The sequence below is a fragment of the Balaenoptera borealis genome (genome assembly GCF_965194805.1).
Source record: "Balaenoptera borealis genome assembly, chromosome: 11".
Taxonomy (NCBI): domain Eukaryota; kingdom Metazoa; phylum Chordata; class Mammalia; order Artiodactyla; family Balaenopteridae; genus Balaenoptera; species Balaenoptera borealis.
Window position 1 is genome coordinate 99673350 of NC_138868.1, and position 26916 is coordinate 99700265.

Sequence of the window (26916 nt, forward strand, 5' to 3'; positions counted from 1 at the left end):
CTCATTGGAGCCTGAGGGTCTGGTAGGACAGGGCTGGGCAGGCTGAGAGAATGACCAGAGTCCTCCAAGGAGGCTGAATTTCATTTCTAGGGACTTCAGCCACGGACAGTTCAAAGTCCCCTCCTGGATCCTCCGTGGGCTCAGAGCTGACTGTGGGGAGCTCCTGGGTAACAGCAGGGCCCCGGGAGACTCAGGGAGGGCAGGCCTTTGTGCCAAGCTAGGAGCATGGGAAACAGAGCTGTGGGCATCTCCCCAAAAAGCACTAGTGCTGTTGACTCAAAAAATAATAGGTGTTAATTTGCATGGCATTTTACATACAGGTTCCGTGCCCTGCTTTCCATCTCCTATCACTGGCACCCCCGAAGCCCTCTAGGTCTCTCCTCTCCTGTCACCCCCTCTAGGAGCATCGCTGTGTCCTCCAGACTCCAGAACTTCCTCACCACCATCTAGCCCATCCTCGGATCAGGCTAGCCTGAGAAAAAAACAGCGGTTGGTCTCGCTTGGGTGAGACCAAATCTGGGTCCAGATTTGCACTAGAGAAGCAGGCAGGAAGCCTGGCAGGTCTGGGCCCCGTTGGGCACCTCGGTGAGGGGTGCCCCACCTGCCTGCTGGGAAGAGGAACAAAAAATCTAAGCCAGAGAGCCCAGAGAGGGGCCAAAAGGAGAGGAAACCCAGTGGTTGCTATGACAATGGGGTCCTGGCGCCCAATTTGCATAGGGCAATGATTTCCATACTGCAGGGTGAATTTCCATATCCCTGCCTCAAAGCCTGTTGCGGCAGGGAAGGGGGAGAGGGGAGAGGTCATTTGAAATTCAAATGAGGATGATTAAGGTTTTCTTGAGAAGGGAAGTGCGCACAAAAAGGGTTAAGCCGGCTGGGAAATGTCTGCTCTGGACTCCAAGGTATCAAAGGGAGGTAGCACTGGGCTGGCTGCTCCCATCCTGTCCCTGTCCCCTCCCCTCAGGCCCCTGGAGGCCTGAGGGTGGTTGGCTGAGTGGGGTATTAGTGACCTCTGCCTCTCGGGAGAACCAACTGGGTCCCCATCCCCGCCTAGCCCCAACTCAGTTTACCCCCAGTGTCATAAGGATGATTGGGCTCTTAAGGACCATTGAGTGAGTTCTGGTTCTGGCCTCAGGCCTGTCTCCCTCTGCTGACAACAGACTAGACATCTCAGGTTTTCTACCAGTGAAACTGGATAAACAGTCTGCACCTTCTCGTTTGGCTGAGGAGATGTGAGGAGAGATGGAATCTGGACTCATCTCTACCATGAACCTGTGTCAGCAAGTCACCTCTCCCGTCTTCAGGCCTGAGTTCGTGCATTGGACGAAGGGTCTGAACTTGAGAGTCTCTAAGATCACTTCCGGCTCTAAGCTGCTGAGATCCGTGAGCACACGCTGACCCTTTGTGCTCACTGGTTATTGTTTGAAAGATGGGGGTTGCTGTACCTCTCAGTTCCTGTAATGTGTTAGGAAGGGCACTGCTGCCCCCAGCTTACCAAGGCGGAGGCATTAAAGGCATAGACTTTGGAGCCAGAGTCTGTATTTGAATCCCAACTTTTCTACTTACTAGTTATATGACCTTGGGCTGGTCACTTAATGTCTCCGCTTGGTTTCCTAGACTGTAAAATGGAGGTAATAATAGGGATAGGCTCCTAGAGTTGCCGTGAGGATTTTGTTTTTGTTTTTCTTTTTTAATATTGTAGAGAGTGAGGAACTATTTTTTTTTGTTTGTTTTTTTTTGTATTTTTCTTTAATAAATGTATTTATTTATTTAGGGCTGTGTTGGGTCTTCGTTGCTGCGCGTGGGTTTTCTCTAGTTGCGGCGAGCGGGAGCCACTCTTTGTTGCAGTGTGCGGGCCTCTCATTGCGGTGGCTTCTCTTGTTGTGGAGCATGGGCTCTAGGCACACGGGCTTCAGTAGTTGTGGCACGCGGGCTCAGTAGTTGTGGCTCACGGGCGTAGTTGCTACGCGGCATGTGGGATCTTCCCGGACCAGGGCTCGAACCCGTGTCCCCTGCATTGGCAGGCGGATTCTTAACCGCTGCGCCACCAGGGAAGCCCCTGCTGTCAGGATTGAATAAGCCAACATGTGTAAGGCACTTAGAGCAGAGCCTGCCATACAGTAATGCTATTTGCCAGTATTAGTATCAGAAGGACAGAGTGTCCACGCGTGACCCAATGGCCAATCTAGGGACCCTCTATTAGGAATATGGGCTGTCTCCTGAGTAGACCTACCTGTGAATTCGTTCACTCATGGCCAACACACTGTCCTATCCACCTGCGCTTGGGAGTGGGAAGCGTGCTTTGGTGAAGGACCCTCAAACAAACCGACTCCAGGCAATCAGGAAATGGCCAGAAGAAGGGGAGGGAGTTGGTGGAAAGACCCCTCCTCCCAGGACCCAGTGTTTAGGGATGGTACAGATTCAGGGAGACTAGATGATCTTTATAGTTCTGGAAAAATCTGAAGGTCTCATTTTTTCCCCCTTAAGTTTCTGTGGCGACTCCATATGTGTTTTCATTTGGAGATAGTATGTCAATATATACTGTGGTGTGGTCAGCCTTGGCTGGTGGGCAGACGTGGGCTTGAGTTTCTACTTGGCAATTTACTAATCAGTAACCTTGGGCAAGTTGATTAACCTCTCTGAGCCTCAAGTTTCCTCATCTGTAAATTGGGGATAATAAGAGCACCTACTCATAGGGTGGTTGTGAGGATTAAATGCTGTCCTGTGTATAAAATGTTTAATACAAAGCTTGGTGCATAGTAAATGCTCAATGAATGTCAACTATTAATTAATCCCTATTATTTGAAAATAGTGTTCTCCTGCCAAAATGTTTGAAAATTCTCTGATCTAGTCCCATTCTCCTATTTTATGGGGAAAGAGAGTGGGGTCAGAAAAGAGGAATGACTTTCTCAAGGTCACAGCAATGGGTTGAGATCCCTGTTTCTTTAAAAGCCCTTTCCCTACCCTAGAGGCAGTCCTTTGTTTTTTGCTTTTGTTTTGTTGTTTTGTTGGACAAAGTCTCCCCCCTCCCCATCACCCTTCCCTCAGAATTGGCCCCTCCAGCCCTAGGAACACAGGCCCCAGAAGGAGAGGAAGCGACATTACCCCGGGTGAGGGAAAGGGCATGGTGTCTGGATGCAGAAGACGGCTGTGTGACATTAACCAGCCCTGTCCTCTCTGAGCCTCAGTGTACGCACTGGTGAAACAGGAGTTCTGGAATCCTGGCCCCGTAGACCTCACAGGCAGGCGAGACTCTAATAAGGACTGGATATGATAGTGCACTGCACAGAAAGGAACAAACCCAGTGCACGCCCCAAGACCCATGCGTGTTGGCCAGGGTACCAGCCCTGCAGCCAGAGCCCTGAGATCCAACTTCCTCTCCTCCAGCTCAGGCGCCATGACCCAGCCTCAGTTTCCTTATCTGTAAAACAAGTTGTGAGGCATGAATGAAACAAGAGTGTATCTGTGGCAGCTCTCAGAAGTGAGAGTTGTTCTACAAATGTGAGATAGCATCTCCCATCTAAGCTTTCTTACCACACACGTGGTCCTCTGAGCTGCACAAAGGACGTCTGTGTGCCCACATGAGGACCAGCGCCCGGCTGCACGACCCTCTCTGTAGCTATTCCTGCTCTTCCCACCCACCCTTCTCACCCCCACTTCACTCAGTCCTGGGAAGGGGGCGGCGAAGTGTTTCTTACCAGCCTTAAAGCTCTTTGAATCTCTTCCCCTCTCAGGGCTGGGCAAGGAGTAGAGAAGGGGCTGGTCTGGAGGTGACCTTTAGGGAACCCCTGGGCTAGGGTGGAGAGTCAAGTCCGGGCATCGGAACTCGGGCTTTGATCCTGCTTTGCCATGTATTACCTGTGTGACCTTTAGTTCATCACTCATCCTCTCTGGGACTTAGTTTCCCTACCTGTAAGTGGTGGGTGCTGCACTGGGAGTCTCTGTGTGGTCCCCTCGAGCACAAGAAAGTTCTGATAGAAAAATAGCAGCCAAGGTGCTTCTCTGACCTGTGCTTGTTTAGGAGTGATGGGAACCCTGGGTTTCTTTAACAGAATCTTTCCTTTGAAGTTGGATTTTTATTGTTTTCTAGGGTCAGCGGATTATGAGTGGAGACTTTGCTGGGGAACCTGGCCCTTTGACCCCATTCCAGGCAGGGACCTGAGTCCCTGGCCTCTTCAGCATAGCCTCTGATCATGCTGCCCACTTTGGGCCTCAGTGTGAGGCCAGCAGGAGGTGCAGGGGCAATGCAGGGGGCCCCAGAGAGTCCCATCCATAGCTCAGACTGAGAAGAAACAGGGATTTTATTTCCTAAAGAATTCGAAGACCTCGGTGAGGAGCCTTTCATTTATCAAAGAATGACGACAGATGGTAAAGGGAAGTCGGAGGAGGCTGGGCTTCCCTTTTAGCAAAGGTGGGCAGTGGGTGCCCTCCTCAGCCCCACGCTCCTGACATCTGTGGTAAGGGCCTGGAGAGCAAGGCTTCGGGGTTCAGTCTCATGACTGTGCAGGTGGAGAAACTCATTGGAACACTCACACAGGCCGTGTTGGAAGGAAGCCCTGAGGTCAGTCATGTTTACTCTGCCATTCTAGAGAGGAAGAAGCTTTAAATCATGAAAGTCCCCAAAGCCACAGACGGTCAGAGGTGGAGGGACCCTGTAAGATCATCCTGTCCTGGGGTAGCAAGTGGGTTTCTTCAGGAGAGCTGCTTCTGATCATCAGTGGTGGTCACTATGCACTGAGTTTAGGAAAAGGAGGCAAGTGAGGCCGTCCATTAGTGATGTCTGCCCTGGGCATGGCTCACACGCTGCATCTTTGCACCTGCTATCCACAGCCGGGGACACTCAGCTGGTGGAGAACTGAAGCTCAGATCTCCCATCCCCTATGCCAGTGCTCTTCCCACAGCCCATCAAGGACATCCTGTGTCCTGTTCTTCAGGTGGCTTCAGGGGCCAGCCTCAGTTTCCTCCTGGACATTTCTTTGCTCCTACGAAGAAGGTGGCAGGAATATAGGCAGAATTTTTTGTTTTAACATGTAAGGAAAATTGAAGGCTATGGAGATCAAGCAACTTGCCCAAGGTCCAGCATAAAACAGCCTTTGAAGTAACCCTCAAGCTCAGTTTACGGTGTGTTCTCTGTACAGAACTCTGACCATTAGGCAACAGTGCCCAGTTCCTTGGAGGGATCTCAAGTAACAAAAAAGGTAGGCATGGTGTCTGTGGGGTCTTGGGGAAAAGTGTTTTGACTGGTTTGAACGACCTCACTGGGAAGTCTCGTGGTTTGCTCTGGCGGCTGCCTGCCCAGCAGTGCTTCCAAGGTCCTGGTTGCTTTAATCATTGCTATCCCAGGAAGTGCCAGCACATTTGCCAAGTGGTCATAAAATGACAGTGGAAGTCTTGCTGGGTTAACCTGGGAGCGGAGCTGGTGAGAAGAGAAGCAGCCCAGAAATGGGAGAGGTTCAGCCGCATTGCAGAATGCTCTCTGCGTGTTACCAGGCAGGAGTGAAAATCCTGCTGGAACAGGATTCTTGTGCTTCCACCTCCCTCACCCAGAGAATTGCTCCCCAGGCAAACTCACATCCCAGCGCTGCCAAAGCATGCAAATTAGCGGGCCTGCGAGGCTGTGGCTCAGAGGTGGGAAAGCAGAGGGCTGGCGCCGGCTCCTCCTGTCTACTGTCGGACGGGGCTCCTTGCCAGGTGGCTCGGACTGCTGACCTGGTGCCCACCAGATGCCAGGGAAGGAGAGGCAGAGGCGGAAGTTGCCTTTGACCCCTGTGCACCTCCTACAGACTGATCCTTGGCCTTTCTCATGGGGACTCCATTGGGTATTACGGCCATCCTGGCCTCAGGAAATTCTATCCAGAATCCCAGGTCTCCCTGCCAATTCAAGGTGCCTTTTACCCTCTTTTGGTCACTAAATCCCATTTTCTATGAACTGAGATGTTGTCTTCATAATTAACCCAAATCCCTCGAACTGTATTCTCGGCCTCTTCCTTTGTCTGGAGCTCTTTGGTATAGATGAACAGTTCTGGGTACCGTATGGGACCAGGGAGATTCAGGAGTTGAGGCATTTAGCTGGAACTTGGATGGAGTCCTCAGACACTGTCTGAGTTTTAGAGACGCTAGCAGTGGCGTTACGCTAGCGTGGGAAGGATGTACCACATTGGGGTTGGAGACATGGGTTTTTGTCTTCCCCTGAGGATCATTCCCAATACGTGCCCATACTTTAAAAGCTCTGTTACTTCGTACATATTATCACTTAACCTTGTTGAGACTCAGTTTTCTCACTGTAAAATGGGGGTGAATAATAATGCTTCATTTTCCCAAAGGCAGAGCACTCGCCTTGGTGATCTCTTCAGGTCCCTCCCAGCCCCGTGAGCCATAGTTCCAAGATGTTTGCGCTCTGGCTTTCTTGCTAGAAGCTTCATGGTCCAGAGATGGCCAGGAGACCATGAGAACCAAAAGAGGCTTGGAGAGACCTTAGCTGGTGTCCCTTCCAGCTTGGCACAGTTCTTACCCATTTGCCCCCAAGACATCCAAAGAGAGGATTCTGAAGCTTCCTTTGTGAGCCCTTTCTGCCCCATCTCTGCCCTCTGTGTTCATATCTTTTAGTTGTGGGCAGAACAAACAGGACAGAGGGAAACGGTGGGGAGAGTTCTTTGGTCCTTCATTGCCTCCCTCTGCAAATGCTACAGTGACCAGCTTCTGGGAGGGGAAGAAAAAGCCCTGGTACATTTCAATCAGCTGCATTGAATCCTAGGACTTTAGAGATAGAAGGAATTTTCAGTCCCCTGAGATCACCCGAGATTCCCCCTCTTGATATTATCAAATTGCCCCTCAATTCAAATACCACTTCTATAACATCCCTGAAATAAGCAACCTCTGCCTGAATATTCCTAGCAATGGGGAGCCCTGTTGATATGAAACTGTGGGTTTCACTGCTGGACAATTCCACGTTTTACAAAATTCTTCCTTATACTGAGGTGAAGCCTGCTTTGCAGGAGCCTCCAGCACTGACCTTTGTGGAGCTGGGTCTTTGGAACTGCAGACTAAGCCTGCTTCACATACCATGCCAATATTTGGGGAGGAAGGAAGAGTGCACTGACATTTGCTGAAGCACTTACTACGCACCAGGCACTATGCCAAGTAGATCTTTCAAATGTTCCCTCAGTGAATTACTTTAAAATTTTTTATTTTGAAAAACTTCAGATACATAGAAAAGAGAAGAAACAGCTTAATGAACAGCCATATACCCATCACCTGGATTTAACAGTTGTTAACATCTTGCCGTATTTGTTTCATCCTTTTTGGGGGAAATATTTTATTTTTAACTTTTTATTTCAAATGCATGCAAAGGTAGACACTAAAACGATGAGCCCCATATACTCATTGCCTACTCTCAACAACCATCGCATCTCTGCCGTTCCTGTCACTGGAATATTTTCTTGTAAATTATAGACATTATAAAATTTCAATCCTAAATATGGCAGTATGTGTCTCTAAAACGTAAAAGACATCTAAGGGTAAGTGTTCTCCTCTCTAGGCTAAATATCCTTTCCTCATTTGGTGTGACATCTAAGCCCCTTAACGTCTTGGTCCTCATGTTGCACAGCCCAGTTCGTCAGGGTCCCTTTACAAAATGTTGCCCTGAACTGGACGTGATACTCTCAGCAGAGATCTGCAACGGTCTGCATGCCTGCTAATGCACAGGATAGCATTAGCTTTTTAAGCAGCTACACCACACCTGTGCAGCACACTCAGGCCAATATTGACTTCAGTCAACTGAAGTTCTCCCTTTTTTGGTTTCTTTTTCACATGACACACTAGCGCCAGCCTCCTCTCTCTTCCCCTCCCCACAAGGAACTGCAGTTTGCTTATTTCCAGATACTGTCTGCCAATAAACAGAAATGGGAATCACTTTTTTGTTTTTGTTTGGGAAGGAGAGGTATATTATATTTCTTTAGGAGATTTAACCTCTTTGAAAATGTAAAATACAGAGTATAGATATTTTGATGGTCAAGTATCTTAAATTATGCACACTTGAATTTTTAATCACCGTATGTATCTGCTGTGTTATTCCATTGCTCTAGTTTGAGGTTGGTTATTGGTATTGTTGAAAAAACTCTGTATCAGGTTTCACATTGTAGCACAGAGTCTTTTGTTTAAGCTTTATTGAGGTGTAACTGGTAAATAAAATTGTAAGATTTTTACAATGTACATCATGTGATTTGATACGTGTATACATTGTGAAAGGATTCCCACCATCTAGTTAGTTAACACATCCATCACCTCTATATTTGTCTTTATATGTGTGAGAGAGAACATTTAAGTTCCACTCTTTTAGCAAATTTTAATTATACAGTACAGTGTTGTCAACTATAGTCACCATGTTATACATTAGATCTTCAGACCTGATTCATCTTACAGCTGAAAGTTTGTACCCTTTTACCAACTTCTCCCTATTTCGGAACCCTTCCAGCATCTGGCAACCACTTTTCCACTCTCTGTTTCTATGAGTTTGACTCTTTTTTTTTTTTTTTTTGGATTGCACATATAAGTGATACCTTGCAGTATTTGTCTTTCTCAGTCTGGTTTATTTCACTTAGCATAATGCCCCCAAGGTCAATCCATGTTGTCGCAAATGGCAGGATTTCCTTCTTTCTCGTGGCTGAATAATATTCCACCGTGTAACATGTTATATATATATAACATTTTCTTTATCCATTTATCCATTGATGAACACTTAGGTTGGCTATAGTGAATAATGCTGCAGTGAACAGAGGAGTGAAGCTATCTCTTTGATATCCTGTTTTCATTTCCTGTGGATATACACCCAGAGTAGGATTGCCAGATCATATGTAGCAGATGGGCTTAAAGGTAGGGCATACTTTTGCGCAATTTGACTGCTTTAGTTGCCTACCCAGCATGAGGTAGAAAATTAGCTTTCTGGGTTACAGTAGTTGTCAAAACATAATTCCCTAATTTTAAAAAACTCTTTACTTTTTTCTCCTTTTTTTGGTGGTAAAAAACATACAATATTAAATTTAAACATAAAACATAAAATTTAAACATAAAATTTACCACCTTAATCATTTCTAATTTCAGCCTCCTCTATCTTTTATGTATACAATTGACCTTTTTTAACCTAAATGTAGGGCTTAGATTTATTCCTGTTACATTTTATGTTGTTGGTATTGGCCTCTTATTAGAATCAACCAAAATATTTTCTAATCCTGATTTCATCATCCAGTTGTCTGAATTAATCTCACGCTCTGCTTTAAATCACTTCCAGATTTGATCGGCATCAATACTGCTTATTTGCCTAAACTGTTGATTACAGTCTAATACTTGGTTTTCTCTGTGTTGGACTTTGGATGCAGTGGGTTTATTGGGAAAATTGTATGAGTATGGGAGTTGCAAAATCCAAGCTTTAGTCCGGAATCAAGGTCTCTGAGGCTGTGTGACCACTGCAACGTGCTCCCCTCTGAGGTTGGACTTCAGAATCTTTCCAATGCTAAAAATAATGCTCCGGTCCCTCTGTGTGTCTGTCCTGCTTTGTTTTTTTTCTGCAAGTGGCTGCCATCTTTCAAAGCCAGAACTTGGATAATAGAATATGATCAGGTTTCTGCAGGTGGTGACACCTGTGATTTCTTAGATCTGAATAGAAGATTCGTTTCTGTAGCAGTTCCTTAGTGATTTGGATCAATTAAACACATAGTCATTCAGTTCCTACTATGTGTTAAACACTGTTTTAGGCTCTTGGGGTACAAAAATGAATAAGATATAATAACCCTGGCCTCTAGGAGCTCCCAATTTCATGAGGGAAACAGACACACAAAACACTGAGTTTTAAAAAATGTGGTAGGTACTGGAAGAGGTATAAGTAAGAGAGGTGGAAACACAGAGGAGGAAATCCCTCATTTTGCTTTGGATAAGTTTCATGGAGGATGTGACATCTGAGTTGGGTCTTGGAGGACGAGTGTGTATTTCCTAGGGAGAGAGGGCATTCTAGTCAGAGGGAACAGCATGTGCAAAATCCCTGACCAAGGAGCAGGCCCAGCCTGATGGAGGAGTGGCCCGGGACGTGTGCAGCCCAGCCCACAACTGGAGAGTGCTTCCCAGCATATAGTTGAGCTTTACTGTATTCCTGGGAAGTGGGTGGAATTGAAACTATGACCTTATTTTGCCATCAAGATGCCTGAGGCTCTGGAGCTTCCTGCCTTGACCAAGGTCACACAGCTTGGGAGCGACGGAGCCAGGACTTGAACCCTAATTCTCTGACTTCAAGTCCAGGACTGTTTCATGTATGCCCTGCTGCTCCTACACACCACAGCTTAAAGGGGTAGAAAACAAGTTTCTGGTGATTGTGGACCAGTATTTCCCACAATATGGTGATTGCATCCCTTTCTTTCTCTAGGAAAGAGGGGTACCCTCCTCGCTGTTTCAAAAATGAATAAATTGGGTCCTGGGAATGGCTTGTCGGTCACCTCTCAACCTAGAGCATTAGGGCAGCAGCAGAACCCCAGTGAGCTTGATCTTGTCCCAGAGTTCCCAGGCACCACCTCCCAGGCCTTTCCTGTAGGCTGGGTGGGGAGAGGTGCCAGGTGGAACTAGGTCCATGGAACATGGGAGAGAAGCAGGAAGAAGCAGCAGTAACATGAGGGCTGAGGCCGTTTCCCCTCAGCCAGATCTGGAGAGAGAATCAACAGTGTCATCAGAAATGAACTAACGCCTGCATTAGACTATGTCATGGTGTCTCCACGTAGGCCCCCAGGTGCTCTGAGCTCCTTCTCCCCAGCTGGGGGAAGCCATGTCTCCTGAGGATACTCTGACCTGCTTAGCAGTGGAATCAGAATCGGAGGTGAAGTCACTTTGGGGGACTGAACCTTTATTCAGCTCCCAGTGCTGAGCTAGTGCCACTCTCTGCTGTCCCAGAGTAAAGGGGTCCGTCTCCTGGGAGGTCCTGGCTGGCCTGGGCCCCTCCAGTCCAGTCATTCAGTCAGCCTGGGACTCAAGGAGGATTAGACAATGATACCGACGCAGGCCAGGATGAGTGTGATGAGAAGGGGAGGCTCCATCTTCAGGCTCCAAGCGCAGCAGGTGCGTCCTCAGGGGAGAGGCCTCTGGAGAAAGACCCCGGAGAAACTCCTGGACAAGAGAAATTGTTCTCTTGTTGGCTGGTGGGTTTTAAAATTAATCTCTGAGTGCTGTTTGCTCATCTTTTGCATTTTGTGGATCTCACAAACAACACTCTAACGGCATCCGCAGATATCTAAAGTAAAGACTTTTCTTAATTGTTCACAATCCTGATGACCTGTCCAAGACAGACTGTTTTGGCCCTCAAGGTTTCTCTCCCTTTCTAGGTCTCATTCACATGTATGTTATTACCTCTTCTGGAGGTAATGGTGTTACACCTTCTCTTGCCTTCCAGACACCATACCTGCCTGGTCTTCCTCCTACTAGAGTGCCCACTCTTTCTCAGTCTCCTTTGCTGGCCCCTCCTCATCATTCCCAACCTTGACCCTTTTATTCTCCTTCATCTGGACTCAGTTCCTTTGTAAACTCATCAAGTCCTATGGCTTTAAATACCACCTATAAGCTGAAAACTACCCACCCTGTACTTCTGACCTGACACGTATCCTGAGTCCAAACTCCTTTCCCTGTCTCTCCTGGGATCTTTAATTGGCATCTCAAAGTTAACACGTTCCAGAACATAGCTTTTGACTTTATACTACCAGCCAGCTGCTCCCCGAGTCACCCCCATCTTGGGGAATGACTCCACCACTCACTCCATGGAGAAAGCCCAACCCTAGGAATCATCCTTCCTCTCCTTCCCTTGCACCACTCCTTCCAGCCATCAGCTGGCCCTGTCAGCTATCAATTCAAAATCCAGGTCCTTCTCACTACCTGCACGGCTGCCCTTCTATCCTGCACACTGCCCCCTCTCACCTGACCCACTGCGATAGCCTCCTGGCTGTTCTCCCTTCCTCCTTGCTCATCCCTACAGCTGATCACCGCAGGTGTAAACACTTAAGTCAAAGCATGTCACTCCTCTGCTCAAAACCCTCTGATCACTTCCCAACGTCCTTGGCATGAAAGCTGAAGTCTTCAGCACGACCCGTCTGCCAGATCCATGTCATCTTTCCCCTGGTCACACCCATCCACATCTCTCCAGCCTGGCTGACCTCATCACTGTTCCTCAGCAGGCAAGCCTGTTCTTGCCTCACTCAGGTCCCGATCCCTCCGTCTGGAATGATCTTCCCCAGACCACCCTGCTTATGGACAGCCTCTGACACACTCTTCCCCTGACCATGTATTATTGCTCTCCATAGTAACTCTCTCTAAATGAAATTATATATTTGTTTTCTTATTCCTTTTATGTCTCCTCAACTAGAAAAGAAGCTCTGTGTGGTCAAGGACTTCTGTCTATCTTTTCCAGTATTATATTTCCAGTGCCTAGAACAGTGTCTGGTATAGAGAGTGTATTTAGCAAATACTTGTGGAATGAATGAATTTGCTCTATGGTCAAATTTTAAAATCACTCCTTACTAGGCCACCTGTACAATGTCATGAAATAATTTTTAATATAAAAGCAATTTTATCTTTAAGTCTACCCTCTACACACACACACACACACACACACACACACACACACACACACACACTATTTTCAGTCTGTGGGCCCTTCCCATCTTAACTCCCCTCACAGATTATCTATTTAGTCTTCGTTAGTCTCAAAATCAGGCTGCTATTCAAAGGTGACTTCCCGTCTCACTAATTTCCTCTTTCTCAGAATCCTGTAGCCCTCAACCTCTGCTGTCATCTTGCTGGCCCAGCTGCTCTCGGAGATGCTTCACAACCAATCATACAGGCAAGGGCTTCACTTACCCGTTGTTTAGAACAGAGCAGAGGGAAGGGGGCTTAGGTTAAAGCTCCAGAGGATTCTCCTGGACCCCATTCATTCATCTATCCGGTGTTTCTTGAGCCTCTGACCCATGTTAGGAACTGTGGTGGCCATTGAGGAGAAAAATGAATGTCATCCTCCTAGTTTTCAAGGAATTCATAGACTAGAGGGAGAGAGAGGCATGCAGACAAATAAAGAGTTACATGACATGTGCCATGCGGCTGGTAGAGAAGCCTGAAGGACCAGAGAGAAGGGGGACCAACTTTGTGGAAGGGAACAGTGCATGGAGGCGTGGAAACGGGAGAGGTGTGGCGCGTTTGGACATGAGCAAGCTTTCCATGAGTCTGGAGCACAGGGTACCTGGGAGGGAGGGAGGTGAGATCATGAGAGGCAGCAGACAAAGCAGGGAAGGTAGGCAGAAACCAGGTCATACAGGGAATTATATGTTATACTAAGAAATTTGGACTTCATTCCAAAGCTATTGAAGAACCGATGGAAAGCAGAAGAATTTTCTGATTGAAAGTTCTGAATTCATTCACATGTTCATTTATTCATTCATTCAACCAATATAATTTGAGTTCCTATTATGTACTAAGCCTAGTGCTAGGCTCTGGGTGGTATTTAATATCATCTTCTTGCCATTATAGAGCCAATAACCCATGGGGCACAAAGGAAGATTGTTTGGCAGCTCCTGCCCTGAAGAGCTATATGAATAGGAAATTTAATTATAGCAAAGAATGGAAGCAATTTCCCTAATAACAGGTATACGTTTAAGCAGATTTTGGTATCTCCATAAATGGAATATTATGTAGCCATTAAAAATGATCTTTGCAAACATAGGAGAAAGATTTATGACATTCCTTAATAGTGTAGGAGAAAGATTATGACGCTCACTGGAAAAAGCAGGGTAAAAAATCTATACAGAGTGATATATATCAATGAGGAAAAACAAGCATAAAAAAGACCATAAAATATACAAAAATATTAATTGCAGCTGCCTCTCTGCAGATTGATTTTTCTGCTACTTTATACTTTTTCTGTACCAAAAAGTTTTCTCTATTAAGCACACATTTACTTTATCAACCCAACATTTATTATAAAGGGAAAAAGATGAATAAAACCAAGAAGAAAAGTTGGGGGGGTGGAAACAGGGGTGACCCTCATCTACCTGACATGATTTAGGTGTCATCAATGCTGGAGGGCTGGGATAGTGGGAGGCCTTCTTGCCTTCGGGCAATTCCTTGAGGATTTGTGGCTGGTCATTCCTTGCTTTTCCATTACAGCATGTATCACAGCTTCTGTCTGAGGGCATTTGGCAGAAGCAATCTGGTGTGGCAAGTTCTAATCTCAGTTAGACTATGTGACCTTGGACAAGTCAGCCTCCCCTTTCCCTGGTTACCTACCTTCCTGAAGGAGATTTTCCAAAGACTTTTCCAGGAAACAGGATAAGCAAGAAGATTCTGGTCACAGGGCAGGCATTTTGTTCTTTTTCAAAATAAAGATAAGCCCATCCCAACATCCTATTTTCCACTAACTTTCAGTCTCTTCCAATCCTGCTAGCTATTAATGTTTTCTTTTTTTTTTTAAATCTCTTCCAGGAAATGATCGAAACGGCTTAGATTTCAACAGGCAGGTAAGGACATTCAGAAGAAAACCTTTATTCTATAAATTTGGGGGGTCATTCATACTATGTCAGGTGTGGGGACACAAAGAAGATTAAGGGAAGTTTGAGGGTGTTTATTCATAGACTCATAGCTCTCAGAATTGAAAGGGGTCTTTCAAGGGCTTTTGCATCCAACCCCTCCCCCAATCCACAATCCAACGTTGGGGTCACCTCTTCATTATGTCCTCAAAAGAGTACTGACAGCGCAGCCCTATTTAGGATTATCTGCAGGCTGGATGTGGTCTGGAATCTAAGACCACAACTCTTTTCCTATCAAAGCTCAGCTTGAGTTGCCTCTTGGGCAAGTCTGTTTGCATGGCCTGACTATGTGTAGAGGAATTTGTGGAAGTACGAAAGATGGAGGGTTGGGCTCCTCAGGGAACTCCTGATTTATTTATTTATTTATTTATTTATTTATTTATTTCTAACATTTTTATTGGCGTTTAATTGCTTTACAATGGTGTGTCAGTTTCTGCTTTACAACAAAGCGAATCAGTTATACATATACACATGTCCCCATATCTCTTCCCTCTTGCGTCTCCCTCTCTCCCACCCTCCCTATCCCACCCTTCTAGCTGGTCACAAAGCACTGAGCTGATCTCCTTGTGCTATGCGACTGCTTCCCACTAGCTATCTATTTTACATTTGGTAGTGTATATATGTCCATGCCACTCTCTCACTTTGTCCCAGCTTACCCTTCCCCCTCCCTGTGTCCTCAAGTCCATTTTCTAGTAGGTCTGCGTCTTTATTCCCGTCTTGCCCCTAGGTTCTTCATGACCATTTTTTTTTTTTTTTAGATTCCATATATATGTGTTAGCATACGGTATTTGTTTTTCCCTTTCTGACTTACTTCACCCTGTATGACAGACTCTAGGTCCATCCACCTCACTACAAATAACTCGATTTCGTTTCTTTTTATGGCTGAGTAGTATTCCATTGTATATATGTGCCACATCTTCTTTATCCATTCATCTGTCGATGGACACTTAGGTTGCTTCCAAGTCCTGGCTATTGTAAATAGCCAAAGGAACTCCTGATTTAAAAGAAGAAGATAGAGGACAAAACAGGGGAGCCAGGACAAAAAGAGTTCAGGAAGGAGGGTGTAACCCAGCTCAGTGGGACAATGGAGATACAAGTTGGGCGCCTTTAAAGGAACAAGCTGGGTGGAGTTCAAGTTAGTCAGGGAGGGTTTCAGGCAGGAGAAGGTGGTGTTGGATGGATTGAAGGATGGATAGATCTGGATGTGTAAAGAGGAGGATGAATGAAGAGAGGACTTCCCATTGAAGTTAGAGGCTGATGGGAAGGTTGGGGGCTGAGGGCGAAGACAAGGTGTGATGTCAGAGGCAGATGGTGGGAGGGTTCATTGGGGGGACAAAGTCTAAATTGGAGACAAGCAGGAAGCAACACTGGGCCCTAGAGTGAGGCAGAGACGTGAGAATTAGAAACAAAGTCAGAAAGCCTGGGTTTGGGTCCTGTTTTGGCCACCAGCTAGCTGTATAAGTTTGGTCAAGTCACTTAATATTTTTAGTATGAGTTTTCTCAGCTGAAGAATTAATTTATTTCATAAATTTGGGGTGGGGGAGGGAACATGTACTGTGCCAGATGTGGGAATACAAAGAAAATTAAGACATGGTCTCTTCCCTGGAGGAGCTCACAGTCTAGATTGAGGAGTGGGGGAGATAGAGATAGAGGGAGAGGGAGAGGGGAGGGGAGAGAGAAACTCTTGAGTGGATAATTATAATACAATCTCATTCATGCTTTATTGGAGGCCTGTAAAAAGCATGGTGTCAAACAGAAATGAGAATACTTCATTCTTCCCGGTAGCTCAGGGCAGGCTTCATGGAGGAGGTGATATTTGATTCTAGCTCTGAAGCGTCAGTAGAGTTTGTTAAGCAGAGAAGAGTGGGCTAGAGAAGGAGACAGCCAGGGGGAAGGAAAGACAACCCCAATTTGGGGATACATTTGATACTCACTAGGGGTCCTTCCCACTCATATCCAGAGTCCAAGTTTAGAAGGAAGTCAGGGGTGGAGGTCAAACTCAGACATATGTTCTTCTCCTCCTTTATCTGTAGAGTGATTTGAAGTCCTTACTAACATTTCCTGAAAGGCTTTTAACTCTGGGTACATCCTTCACAGTTGGAGAGGAACAATCTGGAGTCCTAACCCAAAACCTCTTAGGCAACTTCTGCAATTGTGTTCATTGGGGAAGTTTGCTAACACATGGAGGCCAGCTACTCTCACTCTGCCCTCAAGACCTAAGACAGAGGTAGGCTTCAGTTAGAGACACATCTAGGTGAGCTAAAAGGAAGGACTTGCAGCCAATGTGGCTTACCAAACACTGGAAGAGCTACCAAGGGAGGGAGGCTGTAGAATCAGCTTCTCTCTCAAGGTCTTTAAAGATGAGACAGATTCTCATCTGAGGGATAGTTTGGCCAGGTTTGTTTCCAGGGCAGGAGGATGGAGGACATTCCCGAGGATTCAGTGATCCTGAAGGAGCCCTCGGCAGGTTGGGATGTGGCCTGTTGCCTGTGCTTTCCGAGGGTCCCAGCCCAGGGTCCACCTCTTATGGTCCCTTGGATGAAATGCACGTGGAGGAGCCCATCCCACACCAAGACGTGGTGGCACCAGCCCAGCCCACAGGTGGCCCGCTCCACAGGCCCGGTGGGTTTGGCTGCCTGTGTGATCTTTCTAGAGCTTGGGAAACCCTTGTGCTTAGGACAAGGCTAGGGACAGCCCCTCTGGCCCCAGCAGTGTCTGATACAGAGACAGGGTGGCAGACGCAGGAGAGCAAAGGATGAGTCGCTGCCCTTGGTGAAGCTCACATTGGAAGGCCCCAAGCCAGTTGGTGCAGTTGGGAATTGCAGCCAGGGTCTGGGCGCAGTGCCGTCCTAAGGTTGCATGAGCGAAGGACGCTGCCTCATCATGAAGTTTCCTGCTGAGCCTCTTAACTTCCTGGTCCCAGGAAAGCAGCCTGAGCCTGTCTGGGAGATAATTGTGAGCTGATCCAGAGACCCAGAAACAGGGCCACCCCTCAGTCCCCAGGAAAGATTAAGACAGAGTTGGGAGGCCACAGAACAAGGCCAGATCCCTGGACAGGGAATCAGAGGTCCTGGGTGCCAGTGCTGTTTCCACCCTACACAATCCTCTTCTCCTTTCTGGGCCTTAGTGTCCTAATGAATAAAAGGAAGACATTTGCTTGAGATGATTGCTAAGGCCCCTGCAGTCTGTATGTTATGGTCCCATCAATTTTCTCATGCCATATTCTGTTTGGTTTTGCTTCCACTTTCCTTTCATGTTTTTCTTTGAAGAGAAATGGGGAAGAGAGTGTCCATTTCTTCACCCTGAGCTGTAGAGAGTGAGGAGAAATATGTCACATGGAATCTTTCCAGCCTTTATGATCTTGTGTGATCCAGCAAAAAGAATCTTTTGAAATTCAAGGGACAGAGACAGGAGGACCCAGCAGGCTGGATCAGGGGCCAAACGTTCATTCTTTGAATATTTAGACATTCCTAAGAGCTGGATAGAGGGTGTCATTTGTAAGAAGATAAATGGCAATGAACTCTGCAGTGAATTCTGTAAGAGACATAAGAGTACTGAGCTCTGAGATACTGCCCAAGGATGTCACCAAAGAGATGGTGTTGAAGCGGGTGACAAGGGAAGAGAAGGGGGTTTGATTGACTGGCAGAGAGGGGCGGCAAGAATATTCCAGGCATAGGAGACAGTAAGGGTGAAGCCTCACTATGTAAAAGGGAACTGTGAGAAGGTCAGCATGGGATGTGATGGTGGAAGATGAGGCTGGGCCAGATTATGTAGACCTTTGAATACCCAGCAAAGAAGTTTATTTATTTATTTGTGTATTTTGGCTGCGCTGCATGGCTTGTGGCATCTCAGTTCCCCGATCAGGGATTGAACCCGGGCCCTCAGCAGGGAAAGCGCAGAGCCCTAACCACTGGACCGCCGGGGAATTCCCAAGAAGCTTAGATTTTATCCTGTGGGCATTTTCAAGCATAACTAGTTTCATTTAATGGAAGAGCCTTAGAAGGGGGTGTGGGTGAGGAGGGAAGGAAGGATGAATGACGCACTGATGCAAGAGAGGCCTGATGGGATGCCATTGTGGTAGGAGGAGTGGGCAATGCCAAGGAGAGGGATTAAGCACACAGATTTAGAGCCAGACAACCTGGGTTTGACTCCTGGGCTTGGCACTACCTGGCGGTGTGACCTTGGGCAAGTTCTTCAACTTCTGTGTTCCTCAGTCTCCTCATCTTACAGGTGGGGAGAATAATGGTACCTATCTCACAGGGCTGTTTGTGTGTGTGTGTGTGTGTGTGTGTGTGTACCTCTTAGACAATGTCTAGAACATATAAACTGTATAGGTATTTGCTCTTATTATTCCTGTGTCAGTAAAACATGGAGAGACTCAGATTTGAGAGAGATTTTGGGTATAAAATCAGGAGGATTTTGGCAACAGTTTGGATATGGACAGCTAAGGAAGGGGAAGGGCCCGTCAGGATTCTTAGGTTTCTAGCTTGAGATACTGAGCATTAGTGGGACTAGAACCGGAGATCAAGAGAACGGGAGGTCCAGCCGATTAGTCCAGATGATGGGAAGAGGAAGAAGGGCAGATAACGGACAATAGGTGCTCAATACATGATGAGAAATTTGGACCTGGAGCCCAGCAGACAGGTCAGGATGCATACTGAGGAGTCACCATCGAATCGTGTTAACCAAAGTGATGGGAGGGAGTGAGGTCACCTAGGGAGGGTGCACAGACTGGGATGAGAACCCAGGGCAGAGCTGGAGAGAAGGAACATGTAAGGGGCAGGCTGAGGAACGGGCACCCATAGATGAGACCAAGAAGGAATGGTTAAAGGGATGGGAGGAGAACCACACCCACAAAGGAGAGACTTTCGTATGAAGGTGGGGATAGCAGACAGCATCACAGCACGCAGAGATATTGTAGAGCCCCAGCCTGGAAGGGGCCACGGTTTGGCAGCGAGGTGAACACTGGTGGCCTCATCGTAGCGTCTCTAGCGTCCGTGGTGAGAGCAGAAGCCAGATTGCTGTCGTCGAGGGGTAAGGAGAAGTTAGGAAATGATGGAGACGAGGACTGCAGAATTCCCTTTCAAGGAGTGGGATGATAAAGGGATGCAGATGTTGGCTGAAAATGGAGACAGTGTGAAGGGAAGGTTTTGGGGATGAGGGAGACTTTGGTGGGTTGTGGGCCTGGGGAGAGATAGGAGATGCCGCAGAGGAGACAGAAAAGGGAGAACATGGGTGGAGGGTTTAGCCTGGAAGAAGAGAAGGGCTCTTCTGGGAGGGAGGGAGGGAGGGAAGGCTGAATGCCCTGTGGGTGAAGTCAGGAGCCTGAGGACAGCCTCCTGGTCACAGAGTTTCTCCACTTCCATTTCCTGCTGTTTTTTTTTTGGCTGCGTTGGGTCTTCGTTGCTGCGCACGGGCTTTCTCTAGTTGAGGCGAGCAGGAGCTACTCTTCGTTGCGGTGCGCAGGCTTCTCATTGCGGTGGCTTCTCTTGCCGTGGAGCACGGGCTGTAGGCACACGGGCTTCAGTAGTTGTGGCATGCGGGCTCAGTAGTTGTGGCTCACAGGCTTAGTTGCTCCGTGGCATGTGGGATCTTCCCAGACCAGGACTCAAACCCATGTCCCCTGCGTCGGCAGGCGGACTCTTAATGACTGCGCCACCAGGGAAGTCCCCATTTCCTATTCTTTCAACCCACAGCTAACTTCAGAAGAGCATTAGGAAGTATCATTGGCTTAAAGGGGTTTGGAGAGTCCACAATGACAGATGCACACCTCGGGAGCCTTGCCCTGCTCTGTGCTGGTGACTTCTGGGTCCCTCGTCATCCAGGGCTGTGGGTGTCCACCAGACCCATCAGAGCGACGTCTCCATCTATGCTGTTGAAAGCTAAGTCTTGCTAGAAGACTTCACAAAAGTTCTCTGAGGCCAGAAGAGAGTCTGAAGCAAGTTGGCAGGTGTCTTTGTCCCTGAGCTTCCTACCCACAAAGCTGAGAGCCAGTGGCCTGGGATGCTATCTCAGCCCCAGGCCTGGCAGCGTTCTCAGCTCACCTGCGGCCGCAGCATTCAGCCCTCCAGTGCCTCTCTCGGGAACCCGCCCCGCTAGTCCAGAGCAGTGGCCCCACTGCGCCCCCATAGTGCGTTTGGTTTTGAATCAAATGGGATTTTCCTTCGCCATTTTCTTGACTGTGAGCTACCACGGATTCTTTTTTTTTTTTTTTGAATTTTTGAATTTTATTTTATTTATTTTTTATACGCAAGTTCTTATTAGTTATCTATTTTATACATATTAGTGTATATATGTCAATCCCATGGATTCTGGCTGCTCCCGGCATGCGTCGATTGTAGTGTTTAATCAGCTCAATGGGACATCTTCTCTAAAATCAACAAATTTCAGCCTAAGGAAAGGTCTCTGAGGATTCTGAATGATGGAGAGGCTTCTCCGGGGAGGCCCATGATGGAGACACAGGGGAGGCAGGACCAGACTCTCAAGTGAAGGTCTGCAGTGAAGACATAGTGAGCCCCTCCCCCAGGCACCCACGGAGCAGCCCCAGGAGGGCCGGCACCACAGCAGCTGAGCACCAGAGGACAAGGGAGGGAATTAATTGACCACATTGGACCATTTAGTTCCACAAACCTGTGTCTAGCTGTGAGGGGTCAGAGGGGAGTAGAACGTGGTCCCTGCCCACGGGAGCTCCCAGCTGGTGGGAAGAAAATGTAGCAGAGGCTGCGGAGGGGATGGAGGGCCCCTGCGCTGTAATAATGCTGATGGGGCTGGTTCAGTGAGTCTAAGAAAGCCAGGCAGGTGTGTAGAGCCAGGGGTAGTTGGCCCAATAAGCTGGAGGGAGACTCTGAGACCTCGCTGTGAAAGACCTTGGAGGATGAGAATTAAGGATGGTGAAACTCTTGACTGCTGAGGCTTGTTTCCCTCTGCTGCAAGATCCAGCTTCTGGTCCTGTACTTCCAGGTTGAGGCAGGATTATTGAGGGTGGATGGGCAGACTAAGAGAAGAGGAGCCAGCAAGCCACATTTTGCTCAACCCTGAGTAGTAGGGTTGGGTTTTAGAGTATTGATGTATATCATCCTTCTTCTTTCCCCCTCCAAGGTACCAAAGCAGCTGAAAAAAATAGATACAGGAGCCTGACAGATAGAGCTGCAGGGGGGACAGGGTTGGTTTTTTTGTTTGTTTGTTTTTAGAGTGTTTTTATCACCAAAAAGAAAGTGACACGGCTACCCTAGGAAACATTGCTATAAAAATCATTTAACAATAAAATTATAAAGACAAAGTAATGACAAAGATAGTGGATAATTCTACCAGAAAGCCTAGATGGACAAAAAATGGATAGTGGACATATCAAAACATAGCTCTTATATCTTTGTCAAACAAGAGAAGAGGAGAACAATAAAATATTGCTTTTAGGAGATACCCTTTAAAAAATGTACAATTTATTCGAAAAGGCTGCACTTGAATGACAGGCCAGAACTTATATTCACTTAATTTGTTGGGGGACGTGGCTTTGATGTGTAGCCACAACGGACTTTCAAAGGCCTTGCTCCAGAATTAAATACATCCACCTGGCACAGATAGAGCTGGTGGAGAACAGACCTTAAAGTACCCTCCTAGACAACAGGCAGGTCTCAGAAGGTGCCAAGTCGCACACACCCACTTCCTTCTAAACCTGTGTTCTCAGCCTTATCAGACCCAATGTTCCTTGTAACAAGGATGCTATAAAGCCCCTTTAATATCCTAGAATGAAATTTATAGAAAACATACATAAAAATCGGTAAGATACTCTAATTTGAATAAGGATTCAAAGGAGAATGAAAAAAATTAAAATGATATAATATGTATTTCAGCAAGTAAATGCTTGGGCACATTCCTCTGGAAGGTTTGATGAGATAGTAGGATGCTTGCACCTATATGAATGTGACAGACACAAGTACAGACTGATATTGGTATGCTCTACTGGCAGCTGAAAAGCCATGATTTTCCAAAATGTTAAACAACTCTTGGTAAACTTCCAAACAAAATAAAATATAATCTTTCCTCAATTTATTCAGAAAATGGCATCCCGGAAAAAGTCAGTGCGTATCAGAAGTGTGCAAAAGATATGTTGTGCCTGCATAAAAACTGGAATTGGGCTCTAGGCTCATGTGATACAGGCAGGCTTTTTACTGACACGAGTGTCCAGTGGGGCGTTTGAAAGTCGGATGCGAGTTGTACAGGACACGAACAAGAGTTTCTTGTCTGGTACCGTCTTCTGCGTTGCAGGATGTCTAGAGTGACTGTCCTCTGCCTGGTAAATGCAAATAGAGCCTCTTAATTATTAAGACAGAAAAACCACCGCATAGATTTCAGAGAACGACCTTCAGGTTTGCTGTCATCCCCAGTGAGGACAGCTGACCTAGACTCACCAGGGACATAGGTCACTTCTACCAGGAGGCAGAGGGCGAGATGTTCCTCTAGCTGTGATCCTTCCACACAGAAAGACAAGGCAGTGGAAAATGGAGGCTCCCCAGCACTGGGAAGAGGCACCCCCAAATAATACACACAGACCTGCCCTCAGAGAACTTACTTGCTATCCAATGAAGGAGACAGGTCTGAAAAGTTCCTTAAAATGTCAGAACAAGGGATATGTAAACCAGTGCAGCTTCAACAGGGAATAAGCTGGGCTTATTGAGTAACAAGGTAGATGCAGAACAGAATTTTCAGGCAGGAGATCATTGGTGAGAAGAAATGATTCCTTTCTCCAAAGTGATTTCCCCATTGTAGTCAAGATAATATAACAATAGAAATAGTTACTGGATCCTGCCTGCGTGCAGGCGCTGAGCGCCAAACGCTTCATATTTACTGTTCCATTTATTACTTAGAGCAACACTGTGAGGTCATTGGGATCATTCCAACTCTATAGATGAGAAAACTGAGACTCTGAGAGGTTAAGGAATTTTCCCACAATCACTCCATCCATAAGTGGGGAGTTTAAAGCCAGGCTGGCCAGACTCCAGACTCAGTGGTTCTCCCGCTCCATGGCCCTGCTCGTCTTGGAGGAGGTGGTCCCACGTAGTAGCTGAGCCGATTGTCTGTGTTGGCCAACCTCTCCGTGTCTCACAGCCCTCATCCAAAAGTGAGAACAGTCATGCTGTAAGCCTTAATTATAGTTAAGATACATAACTTAGAATAGGCTCTGACATACAGTAATCAACCAATAAACATTAGCTGCTATTATTTCTGATGAATGAGAACCCATAATTTTCTCTTCCCCTTCTCTCCCTGGATGGCTGCTGCACTGGGCTTGCACCAGTTTAGATGGGCTGCATCTAAACTCGTGTTTCGATGTTATCAGAAAGGAAATTTTTTTCTGAGACCCACGATCTCTCCATCTAAGCTTCCCCCACCTACCCCAAGTTTGGGTGGGAAGCAAATGATGAGTGTCTTTGCATTTGGAGAGGTGGAAATTTGTCCTCCTTTGCCAATCATGCTCTGCTCTTTGGCCTGAGGCTCAGATGTCAACTGTCTCCTGTTTGTGGCCTGGGCAGCAGCCTTGATATTAGATGGACTGAGCCTTGCTGAGAGCAGGACGGTGAGGTAGGAATGGGAGCAGCCGGGGTTCTCGGGGGACCTGTCCCTAGAACACCCTGGTTGACCCAGCTACCCACAACACCACCACAAAGCCTCTCTAGGGTACTGGGTGTCGGGCCAGCTCATTCAGGCTGCAGCGCTGGCACAAGCCCACGGTGCATCTCGATGGGGAGTGGAGACCGAATGTTCCTCTCTGCTCAGGTGTGGGGTGGAGAGTGGTGAGGACACAGGAGGAGGAGGGAAGTGTCGGAACCCTCTCCCTGATTCTGCAGGGATCCAAAAGGGAGTTTTCTTTGGAGATTTGAATGAGTTGCCTTTGGTGGGTGTAGATTCCGGTAAAGCAGGGCCAGTTCCTCCCCCTCTCACGTAAGAGTCTTTTTGGAGCAGGGGTCTTGAAAAGGAAGCTGGATTTGGCCCCAGTGGCAGAAGAAGTTAATACCACCCTGAGTTTAAAGGCACTGGGCCGTGCCCTTCATAAGCAGTATCTCCTTGAAACCTTACAGCAACCTAGAGCAGTAGCTTTTAGAACTCCCATTTTACAGATGAGGAAACTGAGTCTCAGAAGGGTCAAGAGACTTGCTTGGAACCAGGATTCAAACCAAGGATGATGGGATGTGTGAGGCACTTTACCTAAAGTTATATCTTACTTGATATTACATCATCCTTACGACAGCCCGGTGAGGTAAGCATGATTATTCCCATTATATAGCTGGGGTAACTATAGCTCAGAGAGGTTAAGTAATTTTTACCCAAGGTGGAGCTCAGATATACAACAGGCCTGTCTGACTCTACACTGTGTCAGGCTGCTTTTGCGAGAGACAGAGAGACAGAGAGATCCTGCAACTCGACGAGCCCTAATGTTGCCCGGAGCCCCTCATCTGATGTCTGCACAGTACTTTTCCACAGGTCCCAAGCCCACATGCTCACACCGCAGACCTCTCACGGCCGGGGCTTGCCAGCTCGCATGGCAGAGATGCTATCTGCAGGCTCAGGGAAGGCTGCCAGGGGAAGGGTGGGGCGAAGAAGGGTTCCTACCCAGAGGGTTCCCCTACCCCAAGTGGAGGAGCACGTCCCTGGGCCTGTGCGTGAGAAGGGTGCAGGGAGGAGAGGAGCGTTTTCTTGTGTGTGTGCCTGCAGGGCAGGGGGTGGGACCTGCCCTTCTTTTTGCCCCCCTGTCAGAGGGCTGTCGAGGCAGCTCTAGTACCTGGGAGATTCTCCTTCTCCCAGAATCACAGCTGCGGCAGAAAATAAACTTTTCCACCTCAAACTTCCCTCTCCTAGTCTAGCCCGAGAATGGCTTTGGAGGCTGCGCTTAGGGCTCAGGAGCCGTTTCCTTGTACCTGCTCAGTTCCCTACCAGACCACATCCCATCTCACGGCCCCCTCTGCTTGACAACTTACAGAGGACCCCGTTAAGCCAATAAGTTTTAACTCACAACAGCTATTAAACAAGTGTTATCATTCTCATTTGACAAGGGAGCTGAGACTCAGAATGGTAAAGTGACTTCAATTAAGTGGCAGAGCCAGGACTTATTCAATGTATCTTTATTCAGTGTCTACTTGATAATAGGCGCTGTGTCCAGTGCTGGTCTGCTGTCTCCAAATCCAGCTTATTCTACTAATCGGCTGACCCCATCGCCCCCATCGCCGCCTGGGCCTCTGCTGCTTTTGTTCAGATCCAGTGTCAGGAGTCCCTTCCCTCTCCCCTGCGAGGCCACTAAAATACCCTTGGCTCCCAACCTCCAAGGATCCTTGGTTCACACCCTGTTTTGTTTTCCTGTCTTGGCAGCCCCTCGCCTGCGCTGGCATCTTCTAACATTTTCTCCACAGACTTCGCTGGCATGGACTGCTGCAGGGTGTCTGGTTTTAGGCTTGCAGATGACAGTGTAGTGGTCAGAGGTCCAGCTCTGGCGTCGCACAGACCTGGATTTGAATCTCAGCTCTACCAACAGGAACCTGGTCACTCACCCTCCCCAAGCCTCAGTTTCTGCCTTTGTAAAAAAGGGGGAAATCATAGCATCAACCTAATAGTATTGTTAGGAGGAGGATTACATACAATCTTGAGTGTAAACTGTCCGGGGCTTAGTAAGTGCTCAATAAACTGGACTATTGTTGCTGTTGCAACAGTATTGGTTCTAGCAGCCCCATTTCATATCACCCTGGCTCCAGCTTGCTCTTCCTCTTAGCTCTGCCCTTGGGAGCCTCTGAAGGCCGGAGGTTCACCATTTTCCAGATGGCAGTTCTGCTCATATTCTCCTCAACTGCTGGCGTCCCTCTGAGTGCTCTTACTTGTGCCCTTGTACCTGACTCAGCCTGTTACTAGAGGAATAATAAGAAAAATCTGCCAGACTCAGTTGGTGCCGGGTAAATACAGGCATGCCTCACCATACCTAAAAGGGTGGTTCCCAAAATATTGTACCTAAGTCAAAGTTTTATCAACTAAATTCTATTTTTTTTTCCACCAAGAGCCTGCTATTTAAAGAAATGTTATACTGGATCTTTTCAGAGAATAAAACATGCCCTTTTACAGTCAGTTGGAGCCAAACATCATTTATAGGGTTTGCTTAAAGTGAGTTACATATCAATTTGGCTTTCCCTCAATGACATCTTCTCAAAGAAAGTGTGTGATCTTAACAAGGAAAATTTTAAACTTTACCCATTCACTGTGGACAGGCTCACTTGAGGGCTTGGAAGTGGGTTTGCAGGCCAGTTGGGTAGCTGGTAAATTGAGGCCCAGAAAGATT

The 26916-nt window shown here is 47.3% G+C and overlaps 1 protein-coding gene across 10 annotated transcripts in view; it reads left to right on the plus strand.

Moving 5' to 3' along the window:
* Positions 1-26916, plus strand: part of POU2F3 (POU class 2 homeobox 3) — a 77984-nt gene that overhangs the window by 14817 nt on the left and 36251 nt on the right. For 4 of the 10 annotated variants that reach the window (XM_082341965.1, XM_082341968.1, XM_082341973.1 and 1 more), the window contains 2 exons: positions 12788-12865; positions 14497-14531. The exons of 1 other annotated variant lie outside the window; for it this stretch is intronic. In XM_082341965.1, the coding sequence (XP_082198091.1) occupies positions 12788-12865; positions 14497-14531 (113 nt within the window). Of the gene's footprint in view, positions 1-12784; positions 12866-14496; positions 14532-26916 lie in introns of those variants that run through there. 5 more of the 10 variants (XM_082341971.1, XM_082341969.1, XM_082341970.1 and 2 more) reach the window with 2 other exon arrangements.